Below are 15,610 nucleotides of genomic sequence, written 5' to 3' on the forward strand. Positions count from 1 at the left end.
ATATTATTAATGTGGGATCTTCTCGAGAGAGCATCCGCAACCTCATTATTAACTCCTTTAACATATTCTATATCAAAATTGTAAGCTTGGATTTGGCTAACCCACTTTTTTTGTCAATTATTGAGATCCTTTTGATTTAGGAAGAATTTTAAGCTGTTGTGATCCGTTTTAACAATGAATCTTCCACAAACTAAGTACTCACGAAATTTTGCTAAGGCATGCATGATGGCTTACATCTCTTTATCATTTATTGAGTAATGCTTTTTCGCTTCAGTGAGCTTACGACTTTCAAAGGCTATTGGATGTCTTTTTGCATGAGTACTGCTTCAATTCCTTCTCCTGATGCATCACATTGTATCAAAAGGATTATTGAAATCTGGAATAGCTAGAATAGGACAAGTATACATAGCTTCTTTGAGATTTTAAAAAGCTTGTTGGGATATATTATTCCATGAGAATGCTCCTTTTTTTGTTGAATCTATGAGGGAAGATGCAATTTAGAAAACCCTTTTACAAAGCGTCTATAGTAACTACATAAACCAACGAAACCCCTGAGTTGGGTTAAGGTTTATGGTCTTGCCACTCCTTGATAGCCTTGATTTTTTCCTTGTCTATACTTACTCCTCTTGCACTAATTTTGTGTCCCAAGTATATAATCTCTTCTGACCCGAATTCACATTTTGAAATTTTGGCATACAATGACTGTTTCCAAAATTTTCAAAACCTCCTCAATATGGCGTAAATGTTCTTCCCATATCTTACTATAGATAAGTATATCATCAAAGAATATGAGTAGAAATTTCCTCAGTTGTTGTTGAAAGATGTGGCTCATACTAGATTGGAGGGTTGTTAGTGCATTGGTGAGGCCAAATGGAAGGACTAGAAATTCAAAATGCCCATAGTGACACTTGAATGCGGTCTTCGAAATGTCTTCCTTCCTCATTCTTATCTGATGGTATGCTAACCTCAGGTCAATTTTTGAGAAGTAGCGTGCTCCATGCAATTCATCCGTTAATTCGTCAATCCTTGGTATGGGATATCTATTCTTTATGGTTTTCTTATTTAGGGCTTTGTATTTGATGCACATCCTCATGGGACCATCTTTCTTTCTTACTAATACTACAAAATAAGCAAAAGGGCTACTACTAGGTTGGATATGGCCCATTTCTAGTAATTCTTGAATTGTCTTTCTATTTATTCTTTGAATTTCCTAAGGTGTCGATATGGAGTTGTTATCACATGTTTTTCCCCTTCTAGTTCTGTAGAGTGTTCAAACCCCCTTTTTGAGGGGAGCCTTGGGGGAATTTCATCAAAAACTCTTTTGTACCTTTTTAGTATTGGTTTGATATCTATATGAATATTTTGTCCTTGCAGTTTAGATTTATCCATTACCATGCATTGTGGAACCCATTCTCCTTGGTCATGGCTAAGTATTTTGGCCATTTTCTTACAAGAGACAATCCTTGGGGGAGAATGTAGTAACCCTTTGAGTGTAACTTCCTTCCCTTCACGTTTGAAGCATATTTTTGAATTAGGACTATCCATTATGAATCGCTCCAAGGAGTTTATTCATGGCATTCCTAGGATAATATCATTTTGGATATTCCTTACATAGAAATCCCTTTTTAATGTATGTCCTCCTAGGTTGATTTCCAATTGGGGTACTATAGTAGTACAATGGTCTATTGAACCATTTCCAAATGCTACTTTGAATCCCTTAAATTCCTTAGTTTTTAGCTTCCTTCTTGTTATTAAATGTCTTCCAATGAAGTCATGCGTAGCTCCAGAGTCCACTAAGGCAATTCATTTTTGTCCCTTAAGTGACCCCTTTATTCGAAAGGTTCTATTTTCGTTCTCTTGTGTGATAACAGCTATAAATCCATGTTCATGCTCCTTTGTTTTTGCTCTTTTTCTAGGTAGATTTTCTTCAATTGATTCTTCTACATTATTTATTTGCCCTCTTTTGCATTGATGGTTGCGACTCCATGGTGACTTACATTTAAAGCATAGGTTCTTTTGGTACAGTTCTTCTCTATTTGAACAACAGTGTTTTTTGCTCCATGGTTCTTTACATATGTAACAAAGTCTGCCTTGATCTCCTTGGGGTCTTTCATTTTGGTGAGATGTTTTATACGTAAGAGTATTTAAACCTTTCTTTAGGTGTATTATTCTGAACTTTTTTTTATCTTTTCTAATGGCTTCTTCTTAGTTCTGGGGTGCAAGAGGTTTTATTGAACTCTTAATAGGGTCCTTAACTCCTTCCATAAACATGTGGGTGAGCCTTTTTGGAGGAAGGTTAGGAATCAAGATGGATAATTCTAGGAAATTACGTGAATATTCTCCCATGGTTCCAAGTTGTTTTAGGTGGGTTAATTCTTGAAAGTACCATTCAGTATCTTTATCATCAAATCAATTAATGAGTCTTTGTGTGAATTTATTATATGTTGTAATTTTTTTGTGCCCTAGTGTTATGCGGCCGTAATGCCACCAGTCACGAGCTGAACCTCTTAAATGGAGTATGGCGAACTTGATGGCATCTTTTTCTATCATAAGGCTAAAAGATAAATATGTATCCAATTTCTGAACCCATGATTGAGCAGTCTCTCCCTTCGATCCACCAAAGCATGGTAGTAATATCCTCTTGATCTCTGTTTTGAGATCTTTATCGACAGTGACTTCCCTTCTTCTTCCTAATAGTTTGCTTTCATAATACTCTTTGAAAGGGATACTATTCTTAATTTGCGGATCCAATCCTACATATATCTGTGCAATTTCCTCCACACTAGATGGGTTTGGTTCCTCTTCTTCTATCATTTGTTCCCCCGTTGGAAGGAATGATGGAAATGTGTCACGAAAAGATGAGTCTTCTGTTGAGGGTACATTCTTTGAATGATTGGAATAGGTCTCTCTTCCCGAATTGGGATAAGTCTGATTATTATTGCCCAATTTTTGTATAGCTTTAAGAATCATTTTATGTGTGCTTTCGAATCGCTGATTTGTTTGTTCCATGAAACTTTTCAATTCTTGTACTAGTTGTTTGGCCGTTTTCCCGGTTTGTTGGTTGTTCATATGTAACAATGATCATAGGATGGTAGGATTATGCTTTGATACCACTGTAATGTCCCTGCCTTAGTTGCCGATTCGTGACACAAATCCGATTTGGGCATGTGAATCGCATCCGTGGATTCGGGATTTTTTCCCCCAATTATGATTCATGGAGTATTCGTGCCTATATATATATATATGCATTATATATATATATATATATATATATATATGCATTATATATATATATATATATATATATATATGCATTATATATACTAAAAAATAAGAGAAATATACATAATTCTAAAACTAAATCATTTCATAGTATGCATCTATGAATCTAGTATACTTAATGACATTGATAATTAATCTATTTTCATGATTATAAAGAAAATCAACACATTCACGTTGAATTACTGAAAGTGAAAGTTTGTAACATTTAAAATATAGATCATTAAACTTAAAGTTTGTAACATGATTTACTCATAAAAGAGTCAAGAGTCAAGACTAAAGTTTTTGATTTAATTATCAAATGGATTTTCAAGAAAATCCGCATCAAATGGGTACTGATGAGCTGCAAGTGTTGCATCTGTATCAGTATAGGAACCCAAACCACTAGTAGTACTAGTAGAGGGGATTGATAACTCATAATCCTCCTCCTCATCATCCACATCAATCAAAGTGGATCTAGCAAGATCTCGGATGGTCATATCTAAATCAAGAGTCTCGGGTGCTACATCTCAAAACTTTTTGGGCCCTTTCTTGTACTTAGGATCCTTCCGTGACAACAAGCGCAAATTGTTGTGAATGAACACAACGTCTTCTCATTTTTTTGGAGCCAACTGGTTGCGTTTGACTGAGTGGATAAAGGAGTAAGTACTCCAATTCTGCTTAGCTGTAGAAGAGTTGGCAACCTAAAGAAAAATTAAAAATTATCAATACAACAATCAAGATAAATAAATTAAATAATAAATTCAAGGAATTGAGAGCATTAACCTTAAGCTTAATTTTACAAACTTACTTGGGATAGGACCTTTATGGAAAGAGGTTGGAGGTACGTGAAGGCTTGCCCATGAAGGTACCACCATTTGATTGCACCCATCCTGCTTTGGTCTGCTATGGCAATAGGGTGGAAATCCTCACCTAAGTTGAAGGCAGCAAATTCACTCCTCACAATTGCCCCAATCTCTGGATCTTGGAATAACTTAGCTAGTGCCCTCTTATACCCATCTGCAACCTCTGCATCTCTAAATGGTGGCACTCTACCTTGAAGGCGAAGTACCTCTGCACTATAGTACCTGGGGATAACAAAAGACAATTGAACACTATCAAATATCAATAGCACAAACATTGGATAAAATAAGCACAAGCATTTGATAAGAACTATAGTACCTCAGGGATAGAGCATATGCAAGGAGGTGCAAAGGTGTCGTCATCTTGTTCCATTGATAATGAACAATTTTTTCCACCTTCTTGTAAAGGGTGTCCTCAGAATCATTCTCCCTCCTCTGTATGACCTAGGATATGAAATATGAATAATAATTATAATTAGTGAATATGTCAATTTAAACTTTAGAATCTAGATATCTTTCAAATAAAAAATTGTTGTAAAAGAGCGTAAAACTTACCATTTTAATTTTTTCCAGCATTCTATTGATGGAATCATAAATATCCCCAAGGCATGGCTCATCAATGTCTGCGAAGCGAAGCATTGCCATTATTGGATCGGAGATTTCCAACACAACTCACAAGACTCCACCAATCCTCATCTAGTATCATTCTTCTCACATTTATGGCCCTTGCTATATTGGAATTCTTCCAAACGCCCCATTGGGGGCTAATGACTATATGTTTCAATGCTTCTTTTACCTTCACAAGTCGTCCCAATATGATTGTGTGAGAGCCAAAGCGGGTTTTAGCAACCTAAGAACATGTTAAACTCAAGTTAGTAATACATTTAGAAATTAAAACATGTTAATGTAAACAACAACAAAAATTAATAATTATGGAATCCAATAATATTCAATTATATATTAAATATACAAATTTACCTTCAATAACTCCAAGTCCGAGAAACTCCTAAAAATTGCTTGTGACATGTGGTGATTTGTCACAAACATTTGAATCTCTTCAGCTTCCTCATATATCCTTTTCACCCAATCTATTTCGGTACCAATTGCTTTCATCACTAAATTGAGAGAGTGGATGGTCCATGGTGTCTAAAAGATATGATCATATCTAGACTCTACAATTATCCCTATAGCCTTGCAAACTTTTGCATTGTCCGTGACCACTTGGACAACATTATTAGGACCCACTGACTCTATGGCATCAATGAGAATGCGTGAAATAAATTCTACATCTTTCACTTGCCCTTCACAATCAACTGCCTTCAAGAACATTGCCCCCTTAGGGCATACAACAATAACATTGATCAATGGACGGTTTCAACAATCTTTCCACCCATCTCAAATAATAGACACACCCGATTGAACCCAAAAATCTCTTATTGTTTGAAGTTGAGCCTCTACATATTTCCTCTCATCATGTAATATGGTAGTGCGCAACTTCTCATAACCAGGCGGTTTGTAACCATGGGGTGCATCATTTATTGCTTCCACCATCTCCCTAAAATAAGGTGATCTCACAAAATTAAATGAAACACCATTTGCAATTAAACAACGTCCAATTTTGTGATCAGCAATGTCTCTCTTTTCATTTTGGAATGCCCTATCTAGTGGGCCTCTTTTGCAGGTGAGTGGAGATGGGTCTTCATCTTCATCATTTGTAGTTGGCATAGGCAAAAAAGGATGTGTTCTTGTGTTTGTTTGATCGGATGATGGTGTTGGTGTATTTGTTCTTTTTGAAGCACCACGTTTTGCTTTCACAACTGCTCTATCAGCATCCTTTTGCTCTTTTGCTTACATTGCTATTTGTGCAGCTAGTAATCCCTTCTTATCACTACCTTGACACATGTTGATTCCTTCACCCACAGGGCCCAAAAAATGTAGTTTCACTCAGGAATAGGAGCTTCTATGTTGTACGTTGCAATAATTACATTTCCATATGTATGCCCCACCCCCAAGACATTGTGCGACTCTTGTTGTGTGTCTCCATAAGGGAGACCCCTTATCAATTTTGAAGCTTGGTGATGCAGCCCCACCCCCACCCACTGAGCCTTGGCTACTCATTGTTCTATTCTTGCAATCTAGAAAAGAAAAATGAAAGAAAACCATGCTTCACACTAACAGAAAACCTTGAAAATTTGGAAAACTAAAAATAAATCAATAATCTATGAAAGAACTCAAGAATATGGTTGAAATGCATACCTTAAACACTTCTTGCAAGGTATTTGGAGCTCTACAACTGATCTCCTTCGAATCCAAGCCCTTTACTTCAAACTAGCAAGTATGAGAGAGCAAAATAGAGAGTAAATGAACTTGCATTGTGATTTAGAGGGTCATTTTAGGGTATAGGGCTTTTAAGAAAAAAAAAACATTAAAAAATTAAGTTGGGCCTACTTTTTTGCTTCTTTATTTGGGCACTGCCATAGATTCGCATGGATCCGTGCGTGGATCCTCGAGGATCCATAATCTTGCTTGAGGATCCATCAAGATCCGCAGGTCGCGGATCCTGATGATGGATCTTGCCTGGATCCTTACAGATCCATACGTGGATCCGGACTTGAATCGGACCTGAATCTGGATTTGGGGCTGTTAGGATGAATCCGGTAACTATGGTCCCCACTAATTAGTTTAAGATTACCTGCAAAACCAAAGTTAGAATTTATACATAATAGACTTTCTATTCTACCCTCTAACCTACCCAACCTTAAAGACGTCTCCGCATCCGGAATTGGTAACCCTTTTGAGGATCCTTAGACCTTCAGTTACTTCTCTATCTTCTATGGAGTGCTCCCTTTAAGATCCTTCCTGGAAGAGGCATTCTCTATCCAGGGCCCTTGACACATATGCATATGTTAACATCAATGGAATATTCTGGCCTTATAACCATGTTAAGATCACTCTTTTCCTAGTGGGACTCTCTTGATCTTAATAAATAATTATTATTTCCATGTATATAAATAAGAATTAAAAATAAATGAATATTTATGTTTCCATGATAAATTATCCTATTTACATATAATATCCTTGCCTTGGTAATTTATTCACAAATCAATGTCCTTTTTGAAATCATTTATACCTTAATAGGTGTAGATGGGTTTCATCGTTGGGCACAGATTCTGTACAATTGTGCACTCGTACTTCTGTCGATCTGATTGGATGTTAATGGCCCAACCTTCGTTCCTCGAGATTACCTCTGACTAGTGGTGAATGGGTCGGATTTCTAATTGGATGCTCAGACTGTTTACTTGATCACCAGTTGGTTGTTTTAGATTGTACGTTCAATCTCTAGTTTTATGCTCAAATTGTACGCTTGATCCTTGATTGGATGCTCCAAATCTTCTCTGCCTTCCTCTTGTCATCCTTATTGTGCTTAAGTATGTGCTTAGGATCCCCACGAGTGACGTGTCTCATGGTACCTGCCTGTTTATAAAGGCATTATGTATTTCATTTGTTTATGTTATTTAATGATTTGTATTTTGTTTGTTTCTTTTTCTTATTTTATGAATTTATACATTAACATCATAATGTTGTTCAGTAAATATGCCATGATTAATTAATAAATTTATAAGCTTTTATAGTAATGGAGTGACATTATGATTATAAGCAAGGTTAATGTTATGTAACAAATATTATACTTTCATCATACAAGTAAAAGCTCGTCTTCATTTTTTTTTGTTAATAAATGGTATGAATTGATTCGATGAATAATATGTACAAAGATTTGGTAATGAGATATTATGGTTTAATTAATGCATAACTTAACCAGATTGTGATATTGTATTGTGAGAAGTGTGCTCTAGGCAATGGGCCTGTGAATGCATGTACATTCCCCATTTGTTTTTCATTTGGTCTTAATTAGGCAATACTCTTAGTAGAGTACTTGTATGTTGTGGATTTGACTCCCACTAGGGTTTTCCCTTAACTAGGTTTCCTTGAGATCAAATCTAGTGTTATGTGTTTTCGATCTTGCATTAATATTTATCTTTCAGGTCTGTGATTGGATAAGTGCTTAAAAGATTTAATTTTTAGTGTACAACTGATTCACTCCCCAAGTTGTGTTTGCCTCCTTTTGGGCCAAATAGGTGCATCTAGTGCAAGTGGAATGGCTTTGGGTTCAAATGATGATAATGATCTTGAACATACAACAACTGAACATCCAGTAGATGTTTTTTTTTGATAATTTTTTTTTGATGATTGATGAATCATGAACTACGTTTTGTAATTGGAATGATTTTCATTAGAATCGTGAATGAGACATATGATATTATATGATATGACTAATTTGAATTTTTCTGAACTATCATTTGGCATTTAATATTTATCTTTAGCATTTGTCATTGATCAATGATGAAGTATTATACTATCAAATGATTTAGTTTACAATTCTAAAGACAGCAGGTTTCCACAATCCATATTGAGCTCTGCAGTATATTTCTGGAATTATATGCTTAATAATATTTTTAGCATCAACTTTGTGGATCATACTCCACAATCCATCATCAGGAGGAAAGCATTGTGTAATAATATTTTTAGCATTGACGTTTCAGATCATAGTCCACGATCCATCGTAGTCCTAAAAACATACTGCAGGATTTACAATTCTAGTTTTCTTTATTTTTTTGTATACATCCGTACATACATACATCCATCCATGCATGCACACATGTACCGAAATAGATTATCTTAATGAGCTCTGAAATAGATAGTACACGGTAATAGATTAGTTCTTATTTGAGACATTAGTTTTTAAGAAGTAAATTAAATTGATGGGACTTAAATGATTAGATAGTTTGCTGCTATAAATTTAGATCACTATCTTCAGATTTATTGTTGATGTATTTGCATTCTTTAAATATTTATACAACCGAGAATCTCAAAATCTCTGCATATGTTATGCCTAGAGTTTGTCCTCCCATTTATATTCCAATGAGGATACCGATGTTATAATATTATATCCTTAAGTGATTCCTTATATCTATCAAATTAATTCTAAACCTAAATGTGTAGATAAAGGGCTGACAAGAAAAAAATGACCTGTTATTCTTTTAATTCCACCATAAGTGCTGCCTCCTATATGTGCTACTTAAGCTTTTACATGTCTTCTTTCTTAAAAATGTGGGACAACATGCTATTTAATTTTCACATATGCTGCTGAAGAAATAGCCTCAAAAGGAGATAGGCTACATATAGTTTTGCTACTCATTAGTTGGAATCCAAATAATTTATAATTTTTGTAATATTTAATTTTCTCATGCAGTTTATTATCAGTTGTCACAAAACTTTATGCTCGATGCAGATTATCATTATCAAGGCATGCACTTACTTTTCTTACATTTACTAATTTTCTTTGTATTAACTTTGGCAATAAATTGAGATTGACTATGTAAGTACAGAAGTAAGAAGTTTTTATGTTAATCGACAGCTATTGTGAAGGCATTAAAGCGAGTAGCAGATGGCAAAGCTCGGGCTCATGAAGAAGCAGTTGAGTGGAAAAGGAAATATGAGCTTGAGAAACTATGGAACTTGCGATTAAAGAAGAAAGGTTCATTAACTAGAATCTCTGGTTTCTGTTTCTTTTGTAGTTCTTGTGTTTGTTTAATGCCATACACATGTCTGAGAACTTACCATTTGCATGTTGGTGTAGCATTAAAAAGTGCTGAACCCTTTCTTTTCTTTTTCTTATACTAATGAATCATATTTAGCTAAAAATATTTCAAAGGGTATCAATGATGGCTCAATGAGATAATGAGTGATGGGTGAGATGGAATAAACTTTTTAACTTCCCTAACACATATAATTTTAGGAATGTCAGCATATGCATCAAATAAGATGAATCCAAGTTGCTCGGTATTGTCATCCCACTGCTCATCCTCGGGAGATAGGGCACTCCAGGATTTCCTGTGGTAGGGATATCAGTTATGTTTGGGACAAGATTATAATTAATATCGCTTAATCTATTGAGCATAAGATTTGTCTTCCTCAAATTCTTGCTCTGAAAAGAGAGGAACTATGGAAACAACTTTCTTCGCAACTCAGGATTTCAACACTGCCTGCCTTCCAATCTTTCAAGAAAAATTAGTTGAATCTATCTTGGAAAACTTTTCCTTTTGGATGCAGTAAGTTAAACACAAATGACACCTCACAAGGTAGTCCAGGTCAGCTAGTATTAGAGATATTAACAGATGTTCAGATTAATTTGTAGCCTTCTATGCTAAAATTGGGATATATAACCGATGTTAAGATTATAGCTACAGTCAGGTTGATTTAACCTTAAGATTCAATGTTGAGACATATATATATATAAAAATCATATGTTATATTGTGATATATATTAACTAATAATATGACACCTCGCAAGGTAGTCCAGGTCAGCTAGTATTAGAGATATTAATAGATGTTCAGATTAATTTGTTGGGACATATAACCGATGTTAAGATTATAGCTACAGTCGGATTGATTTAATCTTAAGATGCAATGTTGAGACACACACACACACACACACACACACACACACACACACATATAATATGTTATATTGTGATATATATTAACTAATAATGATTATTCATAAAGACATGTCTCATACTCTTGTATGCATAAGAGTTTGGGATCTGCATTTGAAACATATCAATTATAACGGCAATATTATTACATTTGCAGAGATCCTAGAACTTAACATGGTATCAGAGGCAACTGCAAATGTACCAAAGGAAAACAACAATGTGGATACGGCAAATAAAAGATAGGATCATGATGACAAAACATGAAAAGTCAGTATGCAGCAGATAGAATTAGAAGTCTTGAATAAATTGATGATACATCTTTAACAGAAGTCTTAGAGAAAATACATATATTGACCAGTGGCAATGAAGAAACAGATTTATCAAAATCATTGTAATCATCTATATTATAATGTAGCAACTTCAGTTATTCTGAGGACTAAAATATGCATCAGACACTTTGAGATTATAAAGACAGACAATTTAATCAGCATAAAAGAAATGAAGACATCAATAAAGATTCAAAGAAAACTGGTATTATAAACACTATGAAGGCTGTGTACATGGAACTTGTAACGGAGATTGAAAGATAGATTATCCTGAACAGAGACATCGCTGAAACAATACAACAATCAATCAATCAGATAAAGGCAACACATAATTAAATGCTTATTATGACCTTACACAAAGGCCAAATAATATGCAGCAAATAAGTTCTAAAAACTGCATACATAATAGCAAATATATTAAAAGAAATGTAGTGGTGATTGAGACACTTCACAAACAAATTGAAGAACAATGTTTGCCATACTGTTGGACGGATGATTATAAGGGTGCAGTGATTTGATTTGAATAAATATCTACATAGCAACAATTATGAATAGAAGTCAAATGACAAGGGTTAGAAGTTAGTGAATTAATCAACATCAATAACGTTATTGTGAAAAAGCGTTGAATGAATATTAGAATGGCAAGGAGTGATGCCGTGCAGATCTTTATACCATTGAAGGAATCCATAGCGATACTGAAGACATTACCAAACAATTACAAGACTAAAGTATCAAGACTTACAACAGATACCATTTTCTAGAAATGCGACAAAAGCTTCAATGCAACAAGGGCTCATATTGAGAGCATATTCAATGCAAAGATTGATGGTGCCAGATGTCATCAATAAACAAAAGGATTCGAATGGAGTTTATATCTGCAGCAATGAACAGTTCCTTATTAGATATGGAGTGCACAAGTTAGGGAATAATATTATTTAAGGGCAACTGATAATGTTGGAAGACATATACATCAATCTACAATTATAAAGTTCAATGCGAAAATAATTATGAAAAGAAAAATATAGTTTGTCAGGATGGAAGAGCAGCGATAGACAAAAATGTGATGGCGATTCAAAGGTTATCAAAGAAATGATCCTGCAGATAAACTTATATCGTAAATGACATATATTAATTATAATATAATCCACAAGTGCATAGACTATGAAAAGGAATGAAGGATTAAATGATTGACACTTAATGTGGGCACCAACAAATTTGTGATGAAGTTACCGACATGAGTAAGAACGCATTGTACTTTCTTTGACTTCACCTCTCATTAAGTGTTGTCCACGTCAACCACTAATAATGTAAGAGATTGCACGACACATAAAAATGGACTTGCCATCAAGGTAATTAGAACAAGGTAATTTGAACTATGTTAATTGGTATTTAAATTTGAGTTATTAGTAATATTGTGACTTTTCTAATATTGCTAACGAGAATAATAAAATAGAATACAATTCAAGTAAAATCACAAATATTGAATATGATTAGTTATAAATAAGAACATCACTCGAACATTAAAATAATTATATTGTTTAGAACTTTAGAGGGAAGAGACAATATTACACTTTTTGATTATTATAAATAATTGATTATTCTTAATATTATTATTATCCTTGGGTATTATCTAATTGTCTCTCTCTTATTTATATTTCTATATGAGCTATTTGCCTTGATAGTTTCCTCGGAGAATGTTCTTACAGGTAAAGGAGGATTGATATCAGCCTTAGAGGGAGTTTGATGCTCCATCAGAAGCATCATTGGATGAGGCGCTCAAATAATTGAGATTTAGAGGGAGTAAACCATGTTAAGATGGATTATCCAGTGATCCACAAATTGTAGCAGTCAAGAGGACTGTGATTCATGAATATACCTTGTGACTATGTGATTTTGATGGGCCCACCCCCTATGTACATCATGATGGTTGTCTTTGAATGGCCTCCATAATAGCAATTATATAATTCATGATGCTATTCTCATGGATGCTCATAATGTATTGGATATGATGAACATGTCATCTTCTTGATGAAGGTGCCAATGATGGTATGGATCTCTGATATCTTTTCCATTTAAGACTGACTGACTTAATCCAATTCTCTCCTTGGTATGTGAAAGATAACTATTGCCTTGATGATGTTGCTTACTCATCCAATTGATTGCACAACCCAATAGTGTAAACGCATAAGCATTGTTGGATCGTCTTTTATCAATATCACCTACCTGATTTAAATCCACATAACTACAGAAGTTCAAGGGAAATTTTTTCTCCTATCATATTACCATTTAACACAGAATACTTTAAGGCACCCTTCAAATATCTGAAGCCTCTTCTAACTGCATCCCAATGAACTTTATAGGATTAGACATATTTGGAGAGAATCCCATAGCTTGGGCAAGGTCATAGCATACATTAAACTTCTAACTCCACATAGGAAAGGTACTCTTCTAATGTCTTTCTTCTCCAATGGTGTTGTAGGACAATATGATACCAACTTTGTTGCAATTGCAAAAGGAACACATAATGGTCTAGAATCTTGCATGTTGATCCTTTGTAAAATCGAGTTCACATACTTACTCTAGCCTTGCCATAGCTTTCTATCCACTCTATCTCTTCTATTTTCCATTTGGAGAATATTGTATTGCACTGAGATCTTTCATTTTAAATTTAGTAGCAAGCTGGGACTTAGTTCTAAAAGCACACATTTCCCTTTACCAATTAACATGTCATCATCAGATAATGAACACTACAAGAAACAGTCACCATTAGGTTTATAAGAAACACAATAATCTGATTTAGAACACTGAAATCTCAAACTCAACACGTGTATCAAATTTCTAGTACCACATCATTTGACTTTGTTTGGGGCTATACAAAGATTTCCTTTATTCGAAAACCAATTTTGTTTAACCTTTTACTACATAGTGATGTGGTTGTATCATGTAAATACCCTCCTTCAAATGACCAATAAGGAAAGCATTTTTTACATCCATTTGCTCAATCTCTAAATCATACACAACAAAAATAGTAAAGCAAAAATATAATGGATGCCATTTTTGCAATAGGAAAGAATATCACACCATAATCGACACCCTCAACCTAAGAGTATCCTCTTGCAACCAACCTTTCTTTATACTTTCAATGCTTTCCTTTGAACCAATGTCTTTCTTGAATAGCCATTTGCAACTAAAATGTTTTTTCTTCTTTGGGCAATGGCATAAGATCCCATGCATCATTATTTTTGAACGCTGCAATTTTTTCATCTGTAGCATTTTTCTAGGATTCTACATCATTCATGCCTAAAGCCTATTCTACATATCTGGGCAGGATAATTAGCGGATTAGATTGGAAAATTAGGTGGTTCTCATAGGTCAGCAGATTGTGTAGGGGACCCTTTTAGGGACTTTGAACGACATATCAGGGCTTTGAGAGCCAGTTTGATCAGTTTCGTGCAGTCCTATATTTTAGGAGAAATTTTTTATTTCAGGGATGGACAAGGAGTTGGAAAGGACACATTGGGAGACCTCCGAGATCAGCCTGGAAGCTTTTGGCTCAGTTCCTACTTTTAGGAGAGTAACATAAATTTAAGGGAGTGCCAGTTCGCTCCTAGTGGTCAAACAACATCAATGGATGAGGGCACTAGTAAGAATCCAAATTGGGGTCCAGATGAGCGAGCTATGAGTAATTGAGAAATATCTTAATTATTTTATAAGTTAGGAATAATAAAATAATAACAAAAGTGACTGTTTTAATCACTATATGATATAATAATTTGTTATAATATTTGGTCCAAGTCCCTAGGCATTAAAATAAAGTCATAACTTAGAGGTGGGCCACTTTATTATGATGAAACATGACCTTGAGGAAGCTCAAATCTCTAGGTGAGGATTCAAAATAATTGAAAGTATTTTAATGTTATAAAATAAAATATTGAAACCCTAATTAGGTTTGAATGGTTTTGGAAGGAGAGGCCAATCAAATAAAAATAGTTTTTTGGTAGGCAAATGTATCATCTAGAAATCATTTTTACATCAGCTTTGTGGAGCTTTTTTCAGCAGATCTATTTCTGGGCACGAAAACTCTTAGAGATTTGGAAGCCTATAGGTGTATGAGATCATCCAAGAGTTTCTACAGGCAAGTTTCTAGAGGCAGGATATTAATATTTGCCCCTACTTATGAGTAAATTGTTCACATTAGAATTTGGAAGGGCAGCTATCAATCACATACTTGCAGATCAGAGTTTGACAAGGTATCATCTATCATTTTCAATTCGTAGCTTAGTCATACAAGGTAAAATCAACCCCTAGAGACTTCCAAATTGAATGTTGTAGAGACTCTAATTATGCTCGATAGAATTATCAATGTCAATTAACAATTTTTTTCTGTATGTCTTTGTTTTATTTTATTTTTTCAATCACGCGTACATGGTAAATACTGAATATAACCATTCAACTCCAGAAATTACTTGTGATTGTATAAGAGGAAGGAAAGACAATACTTGATGAAATATCATAAACCAAACTTTCAAAATTTAAACTATGATGAAACCTGGTTCACTTCATAACACCATTCCTTGTATTTGCTGGATGAAAGAAGAACCCAATA

At 34.5% G+C, this 15,610-nt stretch overlaps 1 protein-coding gene across 3 annotated transcripts in view; it reads left to right on the forward strand.

The window, feature by feature from the left end:
- The window catches only part of LOC149565216 (putative NAD kinase 1), a 361,956-nt gene that overhangs the window by 87,559 nt on the left and 258,787 nt on the right, over positions 1–15,610 (forward strand). For all 3 annotated transcript variants that reach the window (XM_089818767.1, XM_089818768.1, XM_089818769.1), the window contains exon 3: positions 9,598–9,717. In XM_089818767.1, coding sequence (XP_089674893.1) covers positions 9,598–9,717 — 120 coding nt within the window. The remainder of the gene's footprint in view (positions 1–9,597; positions 9,718–15,610) is intronic.

The sequence above is a fragment of the Cupressus sempervirens genome, chromosome 3 (assembly GCF_028749045.1).
Source record: "Cupressus sempervirens isolate cs-2001-9-10 chromosome 3, ASM2874904v1, whole genome shotgun sequence".
Classification (NCBI taxonomy): Eukaryota; Viridiplantae; Streptophyta; class Pinopsida; order Cupressales; family Cupressaceae; genus Cupressus; species Cupressus sempervirens.